We start from the raw sequence: 27622 nt of genomic DNA, 5'->3' as shown, positions 1-27622 counted from the left end.
CAGGGAAAGGGTCAGGTCTGGGTTGGAAGAACAGAAACTGAGGGTCTCTTCCTCCCGCTGCGGAGAACCCGGCTGCCTTGGATGCTGATAGCGCTTCCTGGGTACAGGGGCTCCTGCTCCATCTACACCGACTGCTCTCTTCCTCGGTATCTCAGATCTCCAGGGACATGTTTGTCACGCATTAATTAATTTCTTACTCACTCCACACACAGTTACTGAGCGGCACATGGAGGCTCAGGGATACTGTGATAAAAGGAAGCCAAGCCAGCTGCAGGGCTGGGTAAGAACACGAGGAGGTGGCAGAGGCTTTGCAGAGCATCTGAGCAGGCTGGGGGAGGGTACGGCCGTGAAACCAGGGTGATGAGAGCACGGTGGAGGCTGGGTCACGGCCCAGATGCCTGTGGTTGTTCCCAATCTCTCATGCTTCTGGCCTAGGATTCTATTGGCCTGCCTAGTCCTGCACAACAGAACCCTGTCTTGGGGTATGCTGGGAGACCTGGCTTCATTTAGACTTTAGCCAATGCTGCTTGCATCTTATTTTTCCTTTCCCCATGGGTATATTTTCTGACCTACTTTGGGATTTATACATTTTGTCATTTCTTAGAAAACCAACTCCTGGAGTTACTCCCACATTCCCAGCCCTAACTTTCCTCCAACCTGGTGGGTCTAAATCCCTGGTCCTTGCCTCCCTGCCTGTCCCTCTTGGGCCCATGGGAGCCCAGGGATGGATTACTATATGGGTGTCTCAAAGGCAGCCAGATTCTTAATAGTGGGAGAAAGAGACCCCTCAGTTTCTCCTCCTCTAACCCTGGACTTGAGACTTTTCCAGTGGCTCTTAGTGGCTATTATCACCAGGCCTAATCACTAGACTTGGGGCCTTCCTAATCTTGCCACAGCCTTGAAACTCTGCCTAGAACTGTGGGGCCTGTGTTTCAGAATTTTCTGGAAACATCTCCTGCTGAAGTCCAAAGACTCCCTCTTTTCAGAGGGTCCAGTTTATCTGGGACTGGTAAACTATAAGTCCCACCCCACCCCTTCCAAAAAGAAAAAAACAAAAACAACCACCCACAATTCCCATTTCTACCAGTCATGGCTTCCCAACGCCTGGGAACCCATATCCACTGTTTCCTGGGAACCCAAAAGGCTCAGGAGATAATCCTCAATCACAAGTCAAGAGATGCCCCGAGTTCTTGAGATCTGTAACCTCTGCACATGGTAAGCCAGCTGGCTTGTTGATCCTGGAGTTTCTATCTCCTACAGGAACATTTCAGTATATCCCACGATCTATAGGACTTTCACCTTTCTGGCCTCTCCAGGTTGTATTTTACTCCCTGTGCCCAAGGACAGGTGAGATGAGGAAGGTGGAGGACAGGGCATCCTAGCTCTGAGCAGAACAGGCATGAGGGAAGAGAAGCAGAAATTTAAAAACTAGCATATCTGTGGGGCCGAAAGGAGCTTGTCTGCTTTCCCCTCGTCATGCTCTCCTCTCCCCTTCAGGTAGATTACAGACTATTAAACTCACAGGTGTGGGCAGAGTAGATAGTGATGGAACGAGACCAGATCTGAAGAGCCATAGCCTAATACAGGGAATGGCAACCTTGGAACAGATGAGAAACTTAATGTTTTTTGTCCAAAGGTCATTCCAAAACATCCCGGGTAAAAATCAAAGAGAATGTGATCTTCAGAATGTTATTAGGTTGAGTTTCCAAGCAGGACAAAGAAACAGTTTATTGGGTTACAGAACCATCTGAAATATCCCCTTGTCAATGACAAGTGTTGACACAGTGGCTGGAGTTGGAAAACATCATCTTGCAGCCATGATAATACAGACCAGTTCAGACAAGAGTCATTGATGGCTGCTAAAACTAGGGGGAAATTTTTGATGAAGAGCAGGGTATTACATGGCCTATTTTCCCACAGACTGCTTATCAGTTGTAAGAGAAAAAGATATGTAATATGTACCGTATGTAACTATACACTGAAGAAGTGGACAAAACCTTGACCAGGTGATCAAAATTAATAACACTAATGAGGGGCAGATGGACCTCACGTGTCTTGAGATATGGTATCCTAGGCAAGACACACCATCACTGATGTAGGATTATGGCCAAGAATGTAGAACCTGAATCTAATTATAAGGAATACCAGAAAAGCCCCCAAAAAGGAATGCTCTATTAATAAAGAAGGTGACTATATTCTTTAAAAATGTCAATATCATAAAAGACAAAGAAAGACAGTGGAAATGTTCCAGATTAAAGGAGACTGAGGAGACATGACAACTAAATGTAATACCTGATCCTATCCAGCAGGTCCTGGAGTTTTAATTTCAACAAAATTAAAAATCATATCCATTTAAAAAAATTTTAATCCAAATAAAAAAGGGTTCTGGAAAAATCTCCTTTTCAATTGATTAGGTAACTCAAGAAGTTCTCCAACCAAACAATAGCATTGTTCTTAAAGAGAAGCCAGTGAGGAGCCCACAGACATTCCTATCATGCAGACCTTTGGAGCTCCTGAAATGTAACAACATTTCCCTGGAATCTTTTTTAAAGACCAATATTGGGCAAGCTTTGTACAATCTCTTATAGGTCTAGAAAAACTATGATTGTGGACGGAAATATTGACACATAAAATGACCTTCTGTCATTGCATTTGGTGGCCCATACTTTTCAAATACTGCACTTGACATGGCAAAACCCTTGTTTGGAAAGAAACCTTGGGAAAAACTCAATATTTAAAACAGAGGAGAGGCTTTGGTTGAAGCAGGGTGGTGGCCTGGAGCCCAGTGAGGTACCCCCATCACCCTAGCAGTGCCCCTGACCCAATTCCTATTAACTCCAGGATATGGAGAGCAGAGCACCTACAAGGAGTGCTCACATACTAGAGACTCACATATGAGGGCTGAATCCACATTTTTTTCTTTTCCTTGAGTCACATATATGTTCTGACATGCTTGTTGTACTATATAATATATATATATATATATGTGTGTGTGTGTGTGTGTGTGTGTGTATAATTGATTTCAGAAAGGAAGGGAGAGGAAGAGAGAGATAGAAACATCAATGATGAGAGAGAATCATTGATTGGTTTGATTGGTTGCCTCTTGCACACACGCACACACACACACACACACACACACACACACACCGCCCACACTGGGGATTGAGCCCGCAACCCAGGCATGTGCCCTTGACCGGAATCGAACCCGGGTCCCTTCAGTTCACAGGCCAATGCCCTATCCACTGAGTCAAACCTGGCTAGGGCTGATTATTGTACTTCTGATCTTTGTCTCAAATGGTTAGTCCTACTACTGATGGTTCAACTACTCATTATGCCTAAATGGAGTGTATGCTTCCTGACGGTGACTCAATGAGCTCTAATTTCTTAACAGAGGCATTTCTGCTATAATGTTGTACACACATTTCAAACAACCTCATATTCTGCAAAATTGCACAATTAAATATCAGAGCCTATGGGGGAAACTTAGATTTGGAGAAGATCATTCCAAATGTAACAAAACCACAACAATCCTAATAAAATGAGCAGCACAGGTAAATTACAACCTGCATTTGCACCAGTGCTTCAGGTCCTCTGCAGCCTAAATCTTGCAGGCCCTGGGGGGCATTCACATCACTTAGAGGTTAGTTTCATCAAAATTAAAAATCTGATCCAGAGTATAGACTTCTTTGTGAAAAAATTAAAATTTAACATAAAGGAAAATGTTTTCATAGTTTCCTCATCTTTACCAGATAACAGAGTGGAAAACATAGTGGTTTTGGGAGCCACTAAACCAGCCACTATTTGTATTAAAGAAAGGCCTTTCTGTCAATGTTCAACTTTTTTCTTAAGGTCTTCTCATTATGCTAAGGCTTTCTCTTTAATTGTAAGAAGGCTTGCCCCAATTGCTTCAAAACATACATCTTGGGGAAAGATTACACGAGAACCACAGGACTTCCACTACATACTGACATCATTCCCCCATTAATAATCATGTATCGAGTGAGTCTGCCTTGAAGAAACAGGTACTGTCACAGAACAGGCTATATCTCCATTCCCATTGTTATGAGGAACCGCAGGGGAGGAGACAGCAGTTGGACATCTATCAAGTGCCCACTGGGCACCAACTCCTCTGATGGGAACTTAGATATTTAATATCATCCAAATTTCATCATCATACTAAGAGATAGGTTCTTAGCCCCATTTTACAGATTAGAAAAGTGAGGCTCATGAAGTAAATACCTCTTCAGGTCACAAAATGTGTTAGTTAGCAGAACTAGGGTTTAGCTTTGGGTCTAGTTCCCATCCATTGCTCTTTACATTCCATTGCTTAGATTTCATATTAGGATCCTTTCCCTTGCATTAGTAACTAAAGGGAACTTGTCCCACTCATTGCTAATTATATTTCGTATGTCATGTATTGTTGGAACAGATTTTCCCCCTCCAGAATAAGGTAAAATAATTTGCTAAGAGCCAGAATAATTTATCCTAATTCATCAGGTTTTATAGTAACTTTAATTTTGTTACTTTTTTTATAGGACTTTACTAGTAGAAGTTTGTTAAAGTACTTGCAAGACAATTTTTCCTTTGATCACAATAATAATGTGATACAGATCAAGTATTACATACTATCCCACCCAACAAATAATGGAACTGAGCCTCAGAAAGGTAAAGGAACTTAACCAAGTTAAGAATTGGCAGAGTTAGGATTCAAACCATGTTTTCTGGCTCAAAATTCAGCCTTGTCCTTATAATTGCTGAGGGAACCACCTTCAAAATTATCTACTGTGAAGGCCTGTGTATTGAATCTGTCATTAGAGCTATTGAACCGAGTTATGCTACATGATTTGAAATGTGATAAAACATTGAAAATAAAGCAAGGAAAGAATGAGTTTAGTGTGTTTGTTATGAAAGATAATGATTACTTGTAGGATAATGGGTATTAGAAGCCTATACAAATAAACAACCCAAAAAATTGAATAATGGGTTTTAAATGATGATGTCTTATTTACTTACTAAAATAATTTTCTAATACTGAAAACTATTGTAGAATGCTAATCATTATTTTGGATAATAGAACCACGGCATGTGCAATAGGAAAAAGTAATTTAGGAGGAACATAAGCTATCACAAAGTGATAGTAAGGAATCAGCTACCCTTCTACCTATCCTCCTCCCTTTCCTGGCCAAATTCTCGGGGTAGAAAATGCAACTACCAAGCTATTTCATAGCATTTTATTGGTGATGTTGGTTTAATAGCACATGAACTCACACTGCTTGGCAATTTTGGGTAGAGTCTCCCTTAATTTTCCTCATTTTTTTTGAACAAGGCATTTTTCATTTTGCACTGGACCCTGAAATTGTGGCGATACAGATGGATGAAGTGAACCACAAGAATGTGGGATTTTTTCATGAAGGCAGAGGGGTGATAAAGTTTGGAGGGCAAGGAGGATTCTGACTCCAACCTATGACCCTGGATGGGCGCACCCTGAACATGTGTAGGGTCTGGGGCAAGAGTGCAAGTGGAACCCAGGCTCCTGGCCCGTTCCCTTCTCCTCTTACTCCAGCGCAGTGAAGTGTGTTGTGTGCATGCCTGTGGATACCCCAGCCCCATATCTGACCCCCACCTACACCCCCATCTGCCATTCTCTGTGCACCTAGGAGTGGGCCAAATTCCTTTCCAAAGGAAAAGTTCTCAGAAACGATGGGTCCTAAAATCAGGGTCCATGGCTACTCCTGGCTAAGTGTTGGGCCAGGGCCCCGGTACATGTGCCCAAACCATATACACCTAATAGAGAGTAAGGAAGAAAATGTGCCTGGACAACAGCAGGTATCCTTGTCCCACCTGCCATTGAGTAGCAAGATGTGAAGCTGCTGGGTCAGCCCTGGGCGCACTGGATTGTGGCTCTGAATTTTAATAGGAAATTTTCAGATGATTACTGAATAAAGGTCAATCTTGCTCTTGTCACCTGGGTCCCTCCCTCCCTTCTCCCTACTGCTCAGCTCCTTGGCCACAAGAGTATAAAAGAATGAAGACCTGACAGCCATTGCCAACCAAGAAAAAGAAATACCCTCGTCCAACAAGAGAAAGAGCTGGCCATAGGAGAGGCAAGCAGCTTGCAACTCATACGCTGAATCCATGGCCTTGAACTTTACTTTACGCCTCTTTTTCTTGTCTTCAAACACCCAGATGGCATGTATTCTCTAAGTGAGCAATATTAGCGGATGTCTACATGGATCTTTTCACCGAGATTCTTCTTTTCCTGTTTTTTGCTCTCTCACTTTCTCACAAGGAGAGGGTTTACTTGAATGCTTCTGTGGGAAGATTAAAATGAAATCCTCACCTCCAAAATCCTCCCCGAAATTCCCCCTGCAGCTAGAGTATCTGCAGAGTGAGCCCCTAGCAGCGTGGCCTTTGATCAGTTATCCTCCTGGTCTTGCCCTTCCTCCCTCCCTGGGCTCTCTCTCTCTCTCTTACACTGTCCGACTCCCTCTTTCTCTTACCTCTGGGTCTGTAAACTGTACTGGATGAGAGTTTCTTCGCTGCCCTCAGATCTTTGAATCCAGCTCTCCCAGAGGAAGCGCTCGGCCTTGATGGAGCTGGTTTTGGGCTTCTGGAGTCTTTAGAAAATTGCACTTGCTTCTGTGTGCTCTGGGAGGGCTGGATTGAAGAGCCTGGTTCCTCTTTCTGAGATAAACACTTTGTCTTCTAGAGATTCTCTGGGCCCATGACCTCTTTTTGTGAGGAGGCTCTCTGTTGCATGAAGGGCTCCCAGGCCAAGCCCTCCCGGAGGCCCTATTAGGCTGGGTACATGGGCAAACACTTCCACCCCCTGTATCAACTTCTCTAACAATGCACAGGAGTCCCACAGAACTAGAGGGAGATTTGCAAAGACTCCCAGAATCTCAAAGCTGGTCAGGGCGTTTGAAACCTGATTAGTCCTTTTATTTAACTTCTTGTGGTCATAGCTCTTTGAAGGCAATGCTCCAACAAAGAGGACACCCCAGTGAACTCAACCAACAGGGATTATACATGTTTTTTGGTTTTGTTTTAACTTTTCTTAAATATCAAAACCAGATAAAGACAACACAATGAAAGAGAATTACAGGCCAATATCCCTCATGAGCATAGATGCCCAAATCCACAACAAAATTCTAGCAAATCAGATCCAGCATTACATCAGAAAGATCATATACCATGACCAAATAGGATTTATCCCAGGGATGCAAGAATGGCACAATATCCACAAATCAATAAACGTGATACATCACATAAACAAACTGAGAGATAAAATTCACAGTCTTATCAATTGATGCAGAAAAAGCATTTGACAAAATCCAACACCCTTTCTTGATAAAAACCCTCAGTAAAATCGGAATAGAGGGATCATACCTCACATAATAAAAGCCTTATATGACAAACCTACAGCCAACAACATACTCAATGGGCAAAAACTAAAACCATTTCACCTAAGAACAGGAACGAGACAGGATGCCCACTTTCACCATTCCTGTTCAACATAGTACTAGAAGTGCTGGCCATAGCAATTAGACAAGAAGAAGAAATAAAAGGTATCCAAATTGGAAAAGAAGACGTAAAACTGTCCTTATTCGAAGATGACATGATACTGTACATAGAAAACCCCAAAGACTCCATCAAAAAATTATTAGTCTTAATTATAAATTCGGCAATGTAGCAGGATACAAAATTAATGCCAAGAAATCTAAGGCATTTTTATACACCAATAGTAAACTTACAGAAAGAGAGATTTAAAAAAATCCCATTTGCCATTGCACCAAAAAAATTAAGATACCTAGGAATAAACTTAACTAAGGAGGTAAAAGATCTGTACTCAGAAAACTACAGGACACTGAAAAGAGATAGAGGAAGACATAAACAGATGGAAGAACATACCGTGTTCATGGATTGATAGAATCAACATCATTAAAATGTCCATACTACCCAAAGCAATCTACAGATTCAATGCACTGCCCATTAAAATACCATCAGCATATTTCACAGACCTAGAACGAACTCTCCAAAAGTTCATCTGGAATAAAAAAAGACCCCAAATAGCTGCAGCAATCCTGAGAAGAAGAACAAAGTAGGTGGGATCTCAAAACCAGATATCGAGCTGTATTACAAAGCCACTGTTCTCAAAACTGCCTGGTACTGGCACAAGAACAGATATACAGATCAATGGAATAGAATAGAGAACCCAGAAATCAACCCAAAACACTATGTTTAATTAATATTTGACAAGGAGGCAAGAACATACAATGGAGTCAAGACAGTCTCTTCAAAAAATGGTGTTGGGAAAATTGGACAGATACATGCAAAAAAAAATGAAACTAGACCACCAACTTACACCATACACAAAAATAAACTCAAAATGGTTAAAGGACTTAAATGTAAGATGGGAAGCCATAAAAATAATAGAGGAATCCACAGGCAGAAAAATCTCAGACATATGCCAAAGCAATATCTTCACTGATGCAGCTCCTAGGGCAATGGAAACTAAAGAGAAAATAAACAAATGGGACTACATCAAAATGAAAAGCTTCTGTAGAGAAAAAGACACCATCAACAAAACAACAAGAAAGCCCACTGCATGAAAGAATATATTTGCCAATGTTATCACCGATAAGGGTTTAATCTCCAAAATTTACAGGGAACTCATACAATTTAACCATCTGAATTGTTAACTGCTGTGCTTTGCACATACTAGGTGCTCAATAAATATGTGTTGGCTTGGAGACAGCTGAAAGAGGCATGACAAGGACCTTCCCCCAGGTGGTCAGCCCCTCCTACATGATGACAGGCACATGGGGAGAAGGGTTTGCCCATCTGTCCCCACACACCAGGCTCAGAGCAGAGAGAAGGCCTCTCTGAGAAACCTGAGTCACACTTTGCTCCAATCCTCAGGGCATGAGCTGGCTCAGACTCTGAAATCCCATCCTGATCTCTCTCATGCTAATAATACACTGGCCTTACTAATAATAATTATGCTGAGTCTTTTTCAAAAGGGCATTCCAGTCAGGGTCTGATATCCCTAATTGAGCATCTGGTGACAAAGTGACCCGGGGAGAGATAGTCAAGGAAGGAGGAGGCAGAACCAACTGAAGAATTATTTGAATGGCAGAGCATGGGGTAGATTTGAATTATTCCTCCCTCATCTTAATTAATGCTAGAGAAGAATTTCCAGGGGACCAGGACTCTGTTATGCTGGTTGCAATGAAAGTGCCCCTCTCTTTTCCTTGCTTGTCTTCATTCTTCTCCACTTTCCCATCCATCCAAGAGATAGCCTGTTGCCCAAGCTCAATGACTGAAAGAAGAGTGAGAAATCATAATTTGAAAATGGCCTCTTGAAGGAAGCCATGGATGAAAAAGGGAGGGGGAGTATGATTTATATGTAAAAGCCACCAGGGACTATGGGGAGACATGAAGCTGGACCTGGGATCACTGGATGGAAAGCCAGCAAACCTTGCTCGTTCTGACGGCTGAAGGTCCTAGCCTGAGCTGAAACCTCTCAGGCAAAGGGATCAACCTACTTAGCAGCAACTTATAAAAATATTTTATTGGTATTTTTAGACAGAGAGGAGGAGGAGAAGGAGGGGAGAGAAACACTGACGTGAGAGCAGAACATTGACTGGCTGCTCCTGCATGCCTCCTGAGCGGGAATCAAACCAGCAAACTTTCCATGCACGGGATGACGCCCAATGAACTGAGCCATATGGGCCAGGGCAGCAGCAACTTCTGGGGATGGGCAGGTGCAGACTGAGGGGGCACTGTCCTGAGGCTTGCAGGAAGGATTGTCTTTGAGATAATTTCCTGCTTTCTTTGCACCTTGTAAGTACTTAGTACATTGTAAGAAAAAAAATCGAAAACACTCTATAGCAGTTGCACTCACTTCTCAGTGGTAATGAAAGGAAGAAGCCCAGCTGTTACTGACTCAAGGTTTGTGTCTGTGTGTATCTATGTCTGGGTAGCCTGTGTGTGTGTGTGTGTGTGTGTGTGTGTGTTTCTGTGTTTCCCTGACTGAGCTTTGTATATCTATCTATGTACACTGCACTTTGAAAAATGAAGGATATTGATATTTTCTTGCAATGCGAGTTTGTGAAATAAATATATGCCCCCACCTGTAGTTTCAATGCAGTGGTTCCTGAGCGTGGTCCCGGACTAGACCTTTCGGCATTATCGGGGTATGTGTGTGAAATGCACATTCCTGGGCTCTACCTCAGGTCTACAGATCAGAAACTCGGGGGGTGGGGCCCAGAAATCAGCACTTTCACAGTTCTTTAGGGGGTACTGTGCATAGTGAAGTGTGCGAACCACGGTTTCAATGGACCCAGCCATCTGAGTTGCCTTTCCCTGCTTTCTCCTGAGAAGTTTTCTTCAAAATTCTTCCCCGATGATCCTGTCATGAGAGTCCTCCACTTCCCTTTGTGACTATCGGCTTGTCCTGGGCTTCGGGAGGCTCTCTGCTTTAGTGCTTTCTGTTTGGAGCTGAGCAGGAATAGGCAGAGTTACAGGATCTTTTTTATCAGTTACCCTTGAAAATGCACACCTGAGTGTGACCTGCCGTGGGGTGTGGATTCTGAGAACGTGGAAAGCACACGTGGCAGCATCCACAGCGATCACCCCAGCCACAGCCAGGGCAGGACTGACACTGGGGCTGCTTCCCCTTTATCACATGGGCCTTACAAATTCTCACAAGTCCCATTTTATGGGTGAGGAGACTGGAGGCCAAGTTTATAGAGCATAGTTCGAGTCCAAGTCCTGCATTCTTCCTGCCATGTTCAAAGAACCACCTTGCCACACCAGAGTGTGAGAGGCTCTAGAGAGGTCTTTTCGCCTCCTTCCCAGCCCACCGGGCTGAAGACAGGGCTCAAATGGGCAGCATAACGTCATGGAATAAAAGGTCAACAATTTTTGTGTGAAAGAGAAGTCCTGAGAGACATCAGCATGGATGATCTTGGCTACACTGGATGCTCTCTCCTGGGAACACAATGAGGACAGAGGCTACAGCTGAGACAATTCATGGGAATAATGGAGGAGGATGGAACAAGGGTCCTGTCTCCCTGGTGACCTGGGATGACCAAAATTCATCACAGGGGGACATGTAGAGCACATGTGGGACAGGCCTGATTTCCCCCAATAGGTTCTGGGTGAGCCATGGGGCCAAATGCTCACAGGGATCACCCTTGGGGAGAGGCTGTTCCTTGTCCCACAGGGAGGATGGGCCCTCTGTGCTCAGAGCCCCAGGGAGCAGTGCAGGAAATGAGTCTGACTCAGATGGGGCAGGTTCTAGAGGAAGTGGAAGAGCTGAGCTGTCCCTGAGCGGGTCCAGGCATTCAATGAGGGGCTGCAACAGGAAGCTTAGTATGTGAGGAAGAGCTGGGGAAGGGACCAAGATCCAGGAAGGACAGGGCACAGCCGGCAAATCACCTGAGATGGTTTTTGCCTCCCACAAGGAGGAGCAGATGCCCAAGAAACAGCGCTGTTTGAGGTTTACAGGGGGGACGGAGCAGGGCAGGCAATGTCAGCAGACATCATGAGACAGAAAACAAGAAGCAGGAGGAACTGGGGCTGGAAGGAAGTGAGCTTCAGAAGCTGCAGAAACACAGGTGGGGAGGAGCCAGGTGCAGGTGAGGAGAGGAAGGAGCAGGGAGAGGAGCAAAGGGGAAGGGGCTGAGTGAGATCAGAGGCACCTTGAAGATGGAGTGAAGTTCCTGATGAAACAGGGAGGCCTTCGGGGGCAGGGCTGGGGGAAGGCATGGAGCGAGGCTGGAGACTTCTCAGACAGCCTGTGGTTCTGAAGGACAGCGAAGCTGGCACTACTGTAGCAGGAGGAACTGGCGAAATACTAAGGAGGGAAGATTTCGCTCACAGAGGGACTGGATGGGGCCCCTTCCTACTGCTCAGGAGAGAAGGCAAACCATGCTGGAGCGGAGCTTTGACTTAACCAGCAGAAAGCTGCCATCGGAGAAGATTTATGGGATCCAGTTGGGGCTCTGTCCACCAATGTGACCGGGTAAAGGGTGAATGTGTATGTGAGCCCCAAATGTAGAGTTAATCAAAGATATGGTGCCTTTCCTGGCATGTAAGTGCCTGTTTTTTCCTTTTGATAACAGGAGACAGAACCAGTGAAAAGCAGATGTGACCCATGGAGTCAAACATGGAGAACTGGTCTGTGGTGGTTCCAGCATGGCGTTATGGACTGAATGCTCTTGTCTTCCCAAAATGTAGATGCAGAATCCCTAACCCCCACTGTAATAGGATCTGGAGATGGGACCTTTAGTACATAATTAGGTTTGGATGAGGTCATGAGGGTGAAATCCCCATCATGGAGAGAGACCTGAGCTCTCTTCCTCTCTCTGCCATGTGAGGACGCAGTGAGAAAGCGGCCATCTGCAAGCCAGTCAGAAGGTTCTCACCAGAAACTAAATCTGCCAGCACCTTGATTTTGGACTTCCCAGTCTCCATAATTGTGAGAAGTAAATGTCTGTTGTTTAAGCCACCCAGTCTGTGGTGTTTTGTTATAGCTGCCTGAGTAAACTAAGACACACGGGAAGGCTAACTTGAACACCCATAACAGTATGCAGGAATGTACCCGCCAAAAAGAAAGTTGTACAGATGTTAGAGCCCAGCCCAGCTCATTTATCTGTCCTCTTAAAGAACGGGAATATTAGGAGCAGTTCAGACTGCCTCCCTCGCTTAGTGGGTTTATTCCAATCACAAGACAGCACAAAGGAAGGAATTTTTTCTGTTCATTGTCCCAGGAGCCTGGTGGGAAGGAAATGCTTCTGGAGCTAGAAATCGCAATTTAAAACAGAGAAAAAGAGATGTGGACAAAAGGATGGCAGAGAATGAAAACAGAATGAGAGATGAAGTCCAAGGCCTACTAGGAAAGACTAGGAAACTTTAATATTTTCCTCTCTCTCTCTCTCCCTCCCTCTACTCCCTCCCTTCCACTCTCTCTCTAATCTCTCTAAAGCTCAATGGAAAAAAATATTCTCAGGTGAGGATTAAAAAAAAATAAAAATAAAAATGCTCTAAACAAGTGTCTTTCAAAAATTTGTAGGTATCAAAATTGCCTGGGAAATTGTAGTAACAATGCAAGGGCCCAGACCGTACTCTACTTCAATGAGTCTATGTGCTCCTTAATAGCTTTCCAGGCAAGTCTGATACTCACCAAAATTTGAGAAACACTGTTCAAAACTAAACCTACAGTCTACTCCCAACCCTTCTATTCCTCCAAGCAGTTTCCAGATCTAAGGCACCCTTATCCATGTAGAGGCACAGGTCAGATACAGGATATGATCCTTGGACCTCTGTCGCCTTCACCTCTAAGCATCATTTACTATCAACTCCTTTTTATGTTACTCCCCCGATCCCCCTGAGCTTCATTTTCCCCCCACTGCCCCATAGCCTCCTGACCTCTTATTGCTTCTATTGTTGCCTTTCCCACCCATCATCCACAATGCAGCCAGGATACATGTTTACATATAAGAAATTATATATATATATATATATATATATATATATATATATATATATATATAACAATTTTAAATCTCTAGAAAAGTTGCGAGAATGCGACAAAGAATGTCTATACGCTCTTCACCCAGCTACCCCATTCCAACTCTCAACAGTTGTCCCAGAAATGCTCTTTAATACCTGGTTGGTTATGCGTTATCATACTTCCCTAATACCTTTCAATATGCAACAGACCTCAGTCTCCTTGACCTTCATGACCTTAGAATTTTTAAAGGTCATAAGTCAGGTGTTTAATAGGATATACCTCAATTTTATTTAATCTGATATTTCTTCAAGATGAGACCTAGGTTATAACTTTTTGAACAGAGTATGTTATATTTTCTTTTCATTGCATCCTATCAGGTGCCACTCAATGTCTACTGTCCTGTTATTCCTGGTGTGAACTTCAATAACTTGATTCAGATGGTGTTGCCAAACTTTTCTGTAAAGTTACTTTCTCCCTTTGTAATACATATTTTTTTGGGAAATACTTTGAGGCTCTGTAAAATCCTATTTGCCTCTCAACTTTTATCCTAAGTTTTAGTATGCATTGAAATTTCTGAATCTGATGGTCACCAATAGTGATTTTCTAATAATATCATTCTTTTCAGTATTGGGAAAAGCTTCCTCTTCTTTTCATTTGTTTATTCATGTATATGCATATCAGTATGGACTCCACAGCTCCTATCGTATTCAATGGGTTATAAATTGCTAGTATCATCATCTATTTTGAGACTCAAATTATCCCATATTTGGACATTGAGAGGCCCTTCAAGCTGGGTATTGTTCTTTTGATATGTCCCCATCATTATTTGAGTACTTTCTTACTCTCTGGAACAAAAAGATGTGCCAGCTTATCTAATTCTTTCTCTGCCAGTCCCTAGAAGGGGCCATTTCTCTAATGAGTCTTGGTTGCTTTTAGTGTAAAATAGTGTACAGAATCCAAGACCCGAATGCCAGGTGTACTCCTCACTACCCAGGTGTCATTGCTTTGAGGCAGTCACATCCTACATTTATTTCTCTTTCATTTTATATGTTGAAAATCACAAGTTCATACCAATACTTCCAATTCCAGTTCAGCACCACACAGTTCATTCCAGCTTTCATGCTTTCCATATTTGTACATTATCTCCAAAATGTTTATCAATGACCCTGTATAGAGCTAATTTTCTAATTTGCTAAGCTGCCGGCGCCCTCACACACAGGTCTTGATCCCTGCTAGCACTTGCCTCCCTTGCTCAGATTTCTACTTTGATTGGGCCTGCTAAATCTCTTTTTGGTGAAAGAAAAAAGGAAGAAAGCCAAGAAAGTATTTTTGTTTTGTTTTTAAAGAAGGGAGAAGAAGAGCTTGGAAGGGAAAGACAAGAGAAGGCCAAGTTATTTTTCTAAAATGAAAATCCATCACCTTTGGGTTGTGTGTGTGTGTGCGCACGCGCACACACGCACGCGCACACACACACACACACACACACACACACACACACAGCCTTTGAATGGCTTCCCATTGCTCTAAGGCTGTAAATTTCATCACAAGGATCCAGGAGGCCCTGCACGATGTAACTGCTGTTGACCTCCTTGGTCACTTTCCCCCTCTTTCTCCAAATGCCAAGTAACAGAGTTTTCTCTCTAAAAGTCCATCTTCCTTCTTGCCACGGGTCCTTTGTATATGCCACTAATGTCTCTTAATGATCTAACTGGCCCCATTCACTTAGGTAACTTGTTTTTCAAATCTCTGCAGGAGCACCACCTTTGCCTCTGGAAGCTTTCCTTAATGCCACTAGATACAGTCGGACTATTTTGCTATTTATGGTTTTATTCACACTCTCACAGAACACAGTGGTTCTTATCTCAACTGGTAATTACGAATGTGGCTGGTGGGTACATGGCTGTCCTCTGTAAAATTCTACCAAGTTTTCTGCATACTTGAAATTTTTCAAAATAAAAACTCAGGAAAAATAAATAAGTTCCAGGAATAGTAAATATTTAAATATAGAACAAAAAACCCAATAAAATAGTACAGGAAACTTTAAAAAAGCATTTTATAACCTTGGAGCGAAGAGAACTTTTAAAACAAGGAGGAAATCCAAGAAAAACATAGAGGGAAAAAATAAGTATATTTTACTACATGAGTATTGACCGGTTTGGGAAGCCAAAGGGTATCATAAACATTATCACACAAACAACGTATTGGGGGTTGGGGGGCACAGATTGTATCATATATGCAGACAAAGGGTTACCATCCCTACTAGAAAAGGACTTCCTATAAATTTCTAAAAAACCAACAAATAACCCGATAGAAAAATAGGTAGAGATAGGTAGAGATAATTAACAGAAGAGGAAACAGAAGTCCCCATAGCTGTGTGAATATCTCTAAGTCAAATGAAAATGCAAATGAAAACAAAATGAGGTATCATTTTTCATCTTTGAGTTGGCACATTTTTAAAGGTTGATCACCTCCAGTGCTGGTGGAGAGGCTGGAAGAACGGCACCAAACACTCCTGGTGGAGCGTGAATGTTTACAACTTTCAGAACAGCAACTTGGCAGTAAGAATGCCCGAGAGGCGCACGAGACACAGAACAATAGGCATAGTATGATTCCACCTTTATAATATCAAAATTTTCAAATTTCTGAGCAAACTGAAAACTGTGAAAAGAGACATCTAACTGTTGAAATAGGTGCTTCAGGACAGGGGTTGGTTAACACATGATGCCCTGAGCGCCAAACCTGGCTGGTCACCTGGCTCTCTGAGGCCCATGAGCTAAGAATGGAGTTTATACCTTTTTAAAGGGTGACATTTTAAATGGTTACGTAATTTTCTACATAATATCCTCATTTTGCCTCTTGGCCAGGAAAGCTTAAACTATTTACTTCCTGGCCCTTTAGTTACTGACACCGGCTTCAGGGGAATGTAGATTCTTAGTTATCCTTTTCCTTTTCTTTCTCTGTAATGTTTTCATTTTTATAATGATGAATACTTTGCACGTTTAAAGAACATAGCTAGATCGGTAGATAGATCAGTCACTGTGGATGCCACTGACAATGGACATAAGAAGATAAGAGGAGACCAGGGGACTAGTTGGAAGCTGCTGCGCCAGGCTAGGCGGAAGAGAATGGTACTTTGGGATAGGGTGGGGGCCGAGAGGTGAAAAGAAGGAACAGATTTTACAAGAACCTATTGGAGTTGCTGAGGGATTGGGCATGCATGGTGAGGCATACAGAAAAAATCAAGGCTGAGTCCTAGGTTTCAGTTATTAGTTGAGTGGTGCAACTACTGAGATGGAAAGGGGAAGGGAAACTGGAGAGTAAGTCCAGGGCGTTATTGAGACCTGCGAAAGTTCTAAGACAAAGTGTGTGAACTAGGCAGTGGACATCGATGATTAGAACTGCCTGGGATGTGGAGGGGGAGGCAGAGCAGGAAAAACCTTTAGGAGTACTGATCATGTAGATGGTACTTACAGCTATCTGGAAGCAATGGAAAGGGAGAAGAGAAGGGTACCCAGAGTCTACCTGGTGACACAGTGCCAACCCCATTGGAGCCTGTTCCCTATGGACAGACATCTCTGATGCTACTGTCAAACTGTTTGGATTCCCCCAAATCATCTGTTCCAAAATGCCCTCTTCCCATTGGCCAAGAAACACCATGGCTACAGAGTAGATACCGACCCTTCCTCACAGCCTATGCGCAAATGCTTGCCTGGACAGCCAGCTGCTATCATTCCTCCCAGATGGATGGTTCTCCCAACACCTGGCTTCCCCAGTGGAGAGATGAGTTCAGGTCCCAGTCCTTCAGAGTATGGCCCTACCATGGGTCCTCAGACAGGTGTAGCCACCTTTTATTCATGCCATGCTTTTACCCGAGAATACCAAGAAGGACTTACCAAGGAGCTAGTGTAGGTGGGGTCTGAGGTGTCATCCTGGAGGTAGCGGGAAAGGCCAAAGTCGGACACCTTGCAGACCAGGTTACTGTTGACCAGAATGTTCCTAGCAGCCAGGTCCCGGTGCACGTAGTTCATCTCAGCCAGGTACTTCATGCCAGCAGCTATGCCCCTGAGCATCCCCACCAGCTGGATCACTGTGAACTGTCCATCATTTTGCTGTAATAAGACACAAGGGGCATCGGGATCAAGATGAGCTTCAGTGGTTAAACAAAAGCCAAGGTGCCACCGCCCTGCTGCTTGTCAGCCTCTCAGTGCTGGCTGACCGCTCACTGCCTCTCCTTCCCCACTTCCGTCCTCATCCCTCTCCTTGAACACTCTGTTCTCTTCTCCTTGCCAAGCCCTGTCAATTTCATCTCCAAATTACACCTCAAACCTATCCACTCCTCTCCATCTCCACCGCCACCACTCTAACCAAGTCATTGTCATCCATCACCTCTAACAGCCACTTTGCACCTGCCCCCCCATCCATTCTCCACACCGTAGCTAGAGCCATCTTTGTAAGACATAAATCAGGGCATGTCACTCTCTGGCTTAAAGCTCTCTAATAGCCTCCCATTGCATTAAGGTAAAGCTCCAAACTCCTTAGCATGGCCCACGAGACCTCATGGAATCAGCTAGTGCCTCACCTTATGCCAGGGTATCCCTCATGCCTGTGCTAAAGCCACAGTGACTGCTGACCTTCCAGTCTTTTTCCATGCCAGGCTCTTCCTGCCTTAGAGGCCTTACATATACCATTCCCCCAGCTTTTCCCTCCCTATCAACACCTACCTGCCTTTCAGGTTTCCCCAGAGAGGATGTCTCTGTAACCAGTCCCCTTCCTCAAATATATTTAGCATGTTCTTACTATAGCTTTCGGTGTATGCTCTTATTTTTCTTCTTGGCACATATAAAACTTTTAGTTTGTGTGTGTATGTCTCTCTCTCTCTGCTACTTGACTCTAAGCAATTTGAGCCTAAGAACCCTCCCTCTTGTGGTCACCACTGTATTCCTAGTGCCAAGAGCTTTAATGTAGGTGGGAAGTGGGAAAAGCTCAGTAAATTTGTGAATGAATGACTGGCACATATATCCCTGTTTCCAGAATTAAATGGGTACGATCAGCGCTGACACTGGGATAACCATACCGACCTCCTAGGGATCGGGGGTGCAGAAGTGCACACATGTGTCTGGCATGTGGACCCTACCAGAGAATGGGAGCTGTTGCTGCTGCTCCTCATGCCAATCTGCAGTGCTGCCCTCTCCCCAACCACCAGTGGGCTCAGTTTCTTGGGTGGATGCCATTCTTAATGGTTAAATGACAGGCTCTTCAGTGAATGCCATCCTCCTGCCTCCCCAAAGCCCATGTCTTGACTCTGCACACACTGATTAAATGAGTGAACACTGGGCCACATTGCTAAGAACACATTTCCCCATCTTGTCCAGCCATAACTGCTCCCCAAAGGGCTATGACTTGTGTTCTGTAAGTAGAGGATGGCCCAGGCATTGAAATGCTTGGACTGGAGGAGAGGTGGGAAAAGGCAGACATCTAGGGTCCAGTCTAGTTACCTGAACATAAGCCCTAGGCAAGGCAGTCACTCCCTCTTCCCAGTGTCCTCACGTGAAATGCAGGAAGCATAAACAGCGTGAGGAGCTTCCATCATTGGATACTTTCTGTATGTGAGATGGTACACAAGGCACTCACGTGCATTACCTTACTTAAATATGTGTAGGACACATCATTCATGCATGGGCTCCTGCAAAAGCATTTTCTATGCAAAAATAAGTATGGGAAAATAAAAAGGCTCTTATAAAACTACCATGTTTATTAGAGAAAACTCCAACAATCAGAAAGTCTAACAGAGCCGTCATGAATTGTTGAAGATTATTCCTCATGAAAGATGGTGTTTACCAGGGTTATACCCCCTGATCAGTTGAAGGATTGGAACAAACTGATACTCTATCCACTCTTTCCTGAGATCCCTTCCAGAGGAGGACCGCCCCCCCAACACATTGGAATTGGCATCCCCCAAATTCCAGGCTGTTTCTAACTCAAACCTTAATCACCTCCCCAGAATGCTTCCTCCATAATATTTTCTTCTAACCAACTCCAAAAGCAAATGCAGAGCTGCCTTTTGGAAACTATTTCTCAGCACATGGTGCCCATCTATGAGAGCTGGAAGTGCAGTGAGGGATGCAAATTCTCCTTACTAATGAACTTCAGTCAACACCTCCTCAGGAAGTTAGCCAGGCTAGCACCGTTCCCTTTCTCTAAGTAGGTCTCTGGGGATCTACCTTCCCAGAAAGCTCTCGTGCAACTTCTGTATATTAGAGACTGTATTCTCACTCAGCCTGAAGTCACAGGGTCATATGTTTTCAATTTGGGTTGTTACTTCCTCTCCATGAATATAGACAACAATGCCTTTGAAAACGAATGTCTCCCTCAAGAAGCCAACTTGTATATAAATGTTGAGGCCGGCCCTGGTGGAGATTGTAAACAACTTTGAGAAGAGTAACATTGAAAGCATGTGCAGTAACATGTCTGTTTCTACGTTAAGCCATTTAAGTCTTCATTGGCCTGCTTTATTAATTTGATTTGTTTTAAAATTTACATCAGTCATTCTTAGAGTTTCTGGGGCCAGCAAGGGCTAAAAAGTAGCTAGAAGTCCAGGCTTTGTAGCCACCCAGGTTGGACCCAGGGTCTGCTGCCCACAGGCTGCATGCTCTTGGTCAAGTTATTTAACTTCCAGAGCAGTTATTTCCACACCTGTAAAATAAGAACACAGTGTCCATAGTGTCCATTCTTCATAGGGTTTTTACGAGGTTAAAGGAGATGACACATGTAAAAGGGCTTAGCTCAGGGCCTAGTGAATACTAAGACAGCAGCATTGATTGCTGGTATTATCAGCAGGGCCATCAGTGTCTCACAAATCAGCTCTCTCATGTACCTGGGATGCATGATGAGAGAGACTAAGGACACCTGGAGCCAGAACTGTGGTGTGAGTTCTGGTTGTGCGGGGGTGACATCCTAAGATCATTGCCTTTGGAGAACCTAGTTCATTCATTCTGAACTCAACAGGTTGGCATCTGTAACATCCCTTCCCCGCAACTGTAGTAGCATATGATCAGAAACTAATGATGCGGGTCTAAAGTTTGGATCAATTAATCAACAAACATTGATTTCTTCCATTTCTTGACTTTTGAATGGCAAGTCATACTTCACCGATATGTTCTCATCCTTAAAACTGGTTCTGTGAAAGGCAGGCAATAGTATATTTTTTAATAGAGAAGATAAATTAAGTCTAGAAAGTTTAAGTCACCAGCCTTCAATCACTCTGTGTGGTTTTGGCTTATAACAAGATTCTAAGGCCAGAACAGCAATTACATCACTACTGACATTCCATCTCCAATCAATTGGTAATGGCTGTCTCAAAAGCTGGTTGGAGAAGAAGGCTGTGTATAAGCTTCACAGGGAAGGAAGCCATGATTGATTAATGTCTGCTATGGCTATAGAAATAGAAAGAAGAGTCATTTCTATACTACACTCATTATGCTACACTCATCTGACTCTTTTAACTCCTGTCCAGTGCCTTTTCCATGGGAATATATTGACTTTTGTGAAGGCCACTGAATTTTTTCTTTAGGGTCTGCAGGGTAAACACATATCATGATAAGACTGGATCATGCCTGTTGAGTTCATAATCTCGGTGAAACTTAAAGATGTAAGCATATTAAGATTTTCTGACATGTTCAACTGTTTGGTATTCATTTCATTGGTATAACTCCCCAGAAAGAACTTGCAGGAATATGAACAATAAAGATAAAGAAGATTAAGAAAGGTTTCTTTGTGACTTCAGGAAAAGATCTGCCATGCTGAGCACATGGCAAAAACACAGCACATAGAAGAAATACAGCCTCAGTGAAGTGATTTAAATTTTCTTCCCTTCATAAAGTGCTTTCTGCTGAAATTGCTTTTCTGAAAATTCACTGAAGCCACTTGCTGGCCCTTTTATTAGACAGGAAGGATTTAGGTATTTCAACTTCCATTGACAAATCCACTTCAGGAAATGAAACCCTTATTTGATTTGTTTGAAGAGAATGAATCATGGATTTTTTTTTAACTGAAAGAGACCTTTCAAGATCATCCAACTCAATGCCTTTAGTTTATAGATTGGGAAATTGAGTTAACAGATTTGTTCAAGGCCACAGGGTGACTCATGGCAGAGCTCAAAGCAGAACTTCGGTCTCAGGACTTCCAATCTGGTGTTCTCTTCCTGACATCTGTGTTGCTGTTGTCTAGTTTCAGCCCATGAATGAGCTTCCCTGATGAGAAATGTCTCCATTTGTCACTGCTCAGTGACTTCCATGAGTCTTTCAGTTATGACCATCTGTGAATGAACCAGCAGCAACCACCAGGCCAACGTTCAGGCACGAAAGCCTCACAGAGCATGGCGACCTTGTTGGCTCAAGCATGGGACATTGATGAGGTTCAGGGGTTGTTCCTAAATTTATGGAAGAGCCTCCAGATTAAAGCCCCTGAACTTGAATGCCAAGAAGGAAATATTTCATTGTAGATTTGCATGCTACATAATATCCATGACACAGACTTTGGGAAAAATGGAAAATAATGAACTTACTGAATGTGTGTTAAAAGAATAATGGTGTTTCCAATCCCTCCAGAATGTGAGGGATTCTAAGTCCCCAAAAGGGAGAAGAGTGGTGAGTGAACTGTGCTCACTGGATCCCCAAGGCAGAGCCTCTCGGATGCTGACCCAGAGCAGGGGCTGCAGCCACTGCCCAAAGGGGTCATGTCCAGCGTGAAAGTTGGAGGGAGGAGACAGCTGCACACATTGAGGACTCATCCTTTCCCTTCCTTTTCTGAATGGCAATCCTAAAATTATTCTACTTCCCAGAAGATGGACCCTACAGAACTTAACTGATGACCTACTTTTAGATTGTATCAAGCAGCAGATACATCAATTAATGCTGCTATGCTCCAGGGTCTGTGGTAAGGCTGAAATTAGATTTATAGATTACCTGCCTCCATGCCGTGCGAGGAGTCAGAAACGCTTCATTTCCCCTCTCCTCCTGGCTCTGCCTGCTCCGGCCGCCCCTTCCTTGCCGTCCTTTCTCTTTGGTTTTCCTGGGCTCCTCTCTTGCCCCTAGCTTTTCTCCCAAGGCCTCATCATCATGAAAAATGCCGGTGTCCAATATGTGCCCATGTCCTGGGACGCAAATGGAAACAGCCTGTGCAGAGCAACGCTGTGGGGCTTTGATTTCCCGCAGTCTCCTGAGAATGAATCTCCCTCGCCCTGCGCGGCCCAGGGAGAGAGAGTCTGATCACAGTCCCAGATCATGTTGAGACTCTCTGTGAAGTACGGTCGGGTGACATGTAGGAAATAAATGACTCCTGAAAGGGCATGGAGGCTGGTTCCAGAAAACACTTTTTCTTCTAACATTGCCTTCTACTCACTTTTATTGGACTGTTTTCATGAGAGCTCTGATCATGAGTGAATGCCCCCGGGGAATCATGGTCCATACCCTGCTCTTATAGGAGAGGTTTGGCTACAAAGACAAGAGACCGGGCTCACTCAGAATAATAACTACATTTCTCCTGTCACTCTGGAATATTTTTTGTCCCAGAAATAGTTATTCGTGTTTTTCATTCCACTAGTATTTACCAGGCGCTCACTATGCTAGGTACTGGGGTGGCAAAATACAAGGTATAACCCATACCATCCAGGAGGCTGTGCCAGGCAGAGTCCATGGGGCTCACAATCTACATCTGTTGTCCCCCCATCCCGTAAAAAGAAATAGCCTACTGCTTAATGACTCATATGAGACAAAACGTGTATGCTCGCCCTGCAAAGTTAGTTTCAATACTGTGCATGCACAGCTTCTAGACAAGTCCCCTAGCTACCCTTTCATGCTGCAGTTCCCAGGCTCTACTCCTGAGCTTTGGAGCCACCACACAGCTGCTGACAGATTACCAAAGAGGCAATGCTGACTTTGGCCTTCAAACACACTGTTCCATTGTTTCACCCTACCTGCCTGCTCCCCCACCTGTCTGCAAATGCCTCATTCTCCAATGACAGATAAATTCTTTCTGGAGCCTTCTCTGGCTTCCCGGCAAGATTTCAGTTCTTTGCTTATGATACCTCTGTATTCCATGCTGGAAGTTTTAGACACTAAAGTCCTCAGGGGCAGAGACTTCGGTGGCATACTGTAGTCTCTAAGACGGACATAACAGGTCCCCCGACCCCTTATGTATAATATATTGCTCTTCTTGATCAAAATGTAGGGCCTATTTCCTCCCCTTGCATCAGTGGGTGAATTGCTATGGTTGAGATGATGCTGTGTTACCAAACGGATACAGCTTCTGCCTCCTCCTCTGGGGATGCTATTTTTGGGACCCAGCTTTCTGTGAGGAAGTCCAAGCTGGTCACATGGAGAGATGCCACCTGACACCAAGTATCAACCACAAGACACATGAGTGACAAGCCTTTGGATGATTCCAGGCCTTAGCCCTTGAGCTGCCCCATCTGACACCACATGGACTAGAGATGATCTGGCCCAGTTGCATTTTCATGAGCAACGCAAATCATTGTGCTAAGCCACTGAAGTGTTGGCCTGATTTGTTACACAGTATTAAGCAATGTCTCTTGCCTCTCCATAGGCCCAGCACCCAGCACACAGAGTGACCAGAGCAGTCACCCCACGAATGTTTCAATGACTGACTACAAATTGTTCTTTGATCTGAAGCTACATCTACTGTGTGACATCTTGGTGATGGGCATAGTCTGCTACTTGGTATCACCCAGAAGACCTTGCTCAGAAGACCCTGACCTGTTCTTTGGTGCTGCTCCCCTCGCCCCCACCCTGGACCCTTTGTTCTCAGGCCTCCATTGCAATCCCGCGCTGAGCTTTTGTAAGGACACTTGCTCCTTGGCCTTTGCTTAGTCAGCTTTCACTCCCCAGACATCAGCGTCATGGCCATCCTCACCCACCCCTTCTCTGAGCGATGCCCCATAGAGATGAAAATGGTTCCAATGTGGCTCCACTGGGGCACACTGACAAGGATCTTTCACAGATGCCCCAGCCATAGGCCTTCAGGTACGCCCACCTGTGCTGCAATTTGGGTGGGAATCACATTCTTCATCAACCCCAGAAAAGACTGTGTGATGCTGGTGAACCAATCTTCCCCTTTCTTGCCCAGAAGCGCCTCCTCGGAGGGCAGGTGGCCCAGACATCAGAAAAGGGCAACCTGTTTTATCTCTGAACTGCAAATGATGAGAGCTGGCTGGGGGGGGGGGGAGGGAGAGAGCAGCTGTGCTGGGAAAAAGGCAGAGAGGGCCACTGGCATCTGCATGAATCATGCAGGTCAATGAGCAGCTGAATGTCTCTTCAATCGCCAAGATTCGTACAGATGCCAATGGCCATTCTCTGTCCCCATTTATTAATTCTCATTCATCCATCAAGCATTTACCAAGGCCCTACAACCTGCCATCCTCCTACTGAGGGGTCCACAAGCTCTGTGTTCTTTTCTTTTAGTAACAAATCTGTTAACCTCATGAACACCTACAACACCCACTCACATTTCCTCGGGCGATTCCTGAATGACAGGTTCTCCTCATGTGGACACTTCTCCCAGCCATCGTTCTCCAGCGGCCACCAGTGCTGGCATCACCCATGCCCCTGAGCTTCTCTTACCCTGAGGAAGGAATCCAAGGCGCCATTCTCCATGAACTCTGTGATGATCATGACCGGCCGACTCTTGGTGACCACGCCCTCCAGGCGAATGATGTTGGGATGGTCGAACTGGCCCATGATGCTCGCCTCGCTCAGAAAGTCCCGACGCTGCTTCTCCGAGTACCCGGCCTTCAGCGTCTTGATGGCCACATAGATTTCCCTCTTGCCTGGAAGTTTCAAACGCCCCTTGTACACCTCTCCAAACTCCCCTGCAACAAGAATGCAATTGTTACCTGCTTCCTTCTCTGTGTGGAACCACAAGGGGAGGCAGCTTAGCTAGAACACTGGTGCTAGAAGTGGAATTGTGGTTAAAGGGGGTGGAAATGGAAACAGTGTTTTCTCACTGTAACTATGATGCCTTGACGGCCTCTAATCAGTTCTTGACAAACAAGAAGGAATACCAAAATATGAACCTTACCTAGGATCTTAGAAATAGTGCAGGTAACCAAAGTGGAATTTCAGAATATATGTGAGTTTGCTTTTCCCCACATTTGGTTTTTCATTTGTGTTCCCACTGAATAATTGAAATGGAAGGGTCAGTTTCACTTTGGCAGAAGCATAATTCATTTTTACAGAGGCTGGCACGAGAATGTCCAGGGGCTAGGGCACATGCTCAGGTTTTTAGTCCTCTGAATGAGATGAATAGCATTTACGTTCCTCCGTTGACCTGAAAGCATTTGTGTCTGTGGGGTCCCCCAGAACTCGGACCCTGAGAAGTTAGGAGGGGATGTTAGCAGACGTTGTACAGGATAAGAGGGGAGGGAGCAGGATTGGCCAGAGTCCCAGATCACCCTGCAGACCAATAAGATGAAGAAAAAAAAAGGAGGCAGTTATGGACAAGGAGAGCCCCAGACTGCAATGCAGGCCCCGAGAGTCTCATCCAATCCCAGAGCAAAGAACTGGCCGGTCCAGAAAGTTCTAGGCCCTAGCATCCCCCCCCAGGCTCAGTCATGGGCTGGAGCTGCCGGGAAGAGCTGTTCTCTGCAGGAGAGCTGGGGCTGATCCTGAAGGTGCTGCAGCTGGAGGCTGGCAGCTACCTGCCCTCCTGGCCACTGAATGGCACGTGGTATTTCTACGCAAACAGGAGCTGCAGACCTCTGCGGGTGCCACAGCGTTGGAGCATGTCTGCAGTAAAATCACTGGGGGTGGAAACAGTCTGGTGGCACCATTTCCTGGCTGCTTAAAAAATTCAGTTGAATCCTGTTAAATGTACTTTCAAAAGTTATTTTATGTTTTAACTTGGTTTTGTAACTTCTAGTTCTTTCCCGTGAAGCAGTTTAATATCTACTGGTAAGTGCATCCCTGAAATGTGTGTCAGAGGCCTGACAGCAGACACGTGGCTCTCTGCTGGGAAAACCGTCGTTTTTTACTTTCAGCTTCTGGAAGAAAATGATGGACCACACTGTGAGCAATCAGATAAATTACTGGCCACATTAGAAAAGCCAGTTAACTGACTCCGCTGCGAGTCAGTTGGGAGTTTCTTTTGTTCTCTGCTACAAAGAAGATTGGAAGGAAGCTGCATGAAAGGGTCAATGGAACTTGTGAGAATCTAAAGCTAGATTAGAGGTTGGCTTATGCACCATTAGGAAGATTTCAACATGGACCTTGCAATACTAAGATATATATCGTGTGTAACATTGGTATGGGCATTCAATCACATGTTGCTTTGGTGAACTGCTTGAGGTCCCATTCACGTTCATTATGCACCCCACTGTAGTGCCTGGTGGGTGGTAGGCATATCGATAAAAGGTGGGGTATCATTTATTATTACTGTTTTGGCTTTTGCTTTGTCCAGTCTTGGGTTCTAAACCGCTGGAGGCTCTATCCCTGCTCTATCCGAAAGAAGTAGAAGTGCCAGCATTTACATTTGTATACAAGACTATTTGCTGCAGCATCTTCTACAGTCAAATACCATCAGACCATCACCCAGGGGATGGTTGAAAATGGCACAGCCATCCCACAGAGTACAAGGAGCTTCTGAAAACTAATAGATGAGCGAGAGGGACTAACTTCAAAAGATGTCCACATTACGTTGTTAAGCAAAGAAGAACAAGTTATAGAATGTGATATGTAGTGTGTGCCATATGAGTGTTTGTATGCAAAAATATTTTTAAAAATTCAAAACAAATTTATTTTTAGCTTCAAGTTATTTTTTTAAATGGTTACCCTAGAATGTTAGGAATAAGAGTCTGGAAGCATAGGTTAGTAAACTTAGTTTAGTTACTTTTATGTTGTTTAAATTGTTCCAATAAGCATTCCTTTGTAGTTCAAATGCGTAAAATTTAAAGGAAAGTACTAAATAATACATATCATATATTTGTGTATGTATGTGTACATGTTTCCATATACATGTATATCTGTGTAGGTATATATATGCATGTGCATATGTCTCTATATATATGGGGTAAACGGGGGGGGGGGTGTA

General features: G+C 44.2%; 1 protein-coding gene across 1 annotated transcript in view; it reads right to left on the bottom strand.

Moving 5' to 3' along the window:
• The window catches only part of EPHB1 (EPH receptor B1), a 277930-nt gene that overhangs the window by 24784 nt on the left and 225524 nt on the right, over window positions 1-27622 (bottom strand). Inside the window, exons 10-11 of the mRNA XM_023749311.1 lie at window positions 25159-25406; window positions 17416-17631 (exon numbers count right to left, since the gene is read on the bottom strand). Of these exons, the coding sequence (XP_023605079.1) occupies window positions 17416-17631; window positions 25159-25406 (464 nt within the window). The remainder of the gene's footprint in view (window positions 1-17415; window positions 17632-25158; window positions 25407-27622) is intronic.

Source organism: Myotis lucifugus, unplaced genomic scaffold (genome assembly GCF_000147115.1).
Source record: "Myotis lucifugus unplaced genomic scaffold, Myoluc2.0 scaffold_8, whole genome shotgun sequence".
NCBI classification, from domain to species: Eukaryota; Metazoa; Chordata; class Mammalia; order Chiroptera; family Vespertilionidae; genus Myotis; species Myotis lucifugus.
The sequence above is the reverse complement of the archived record's forward strand: the minus strand, read 5'-3'. Positions and strand labels throughout refer to the sequence as shown.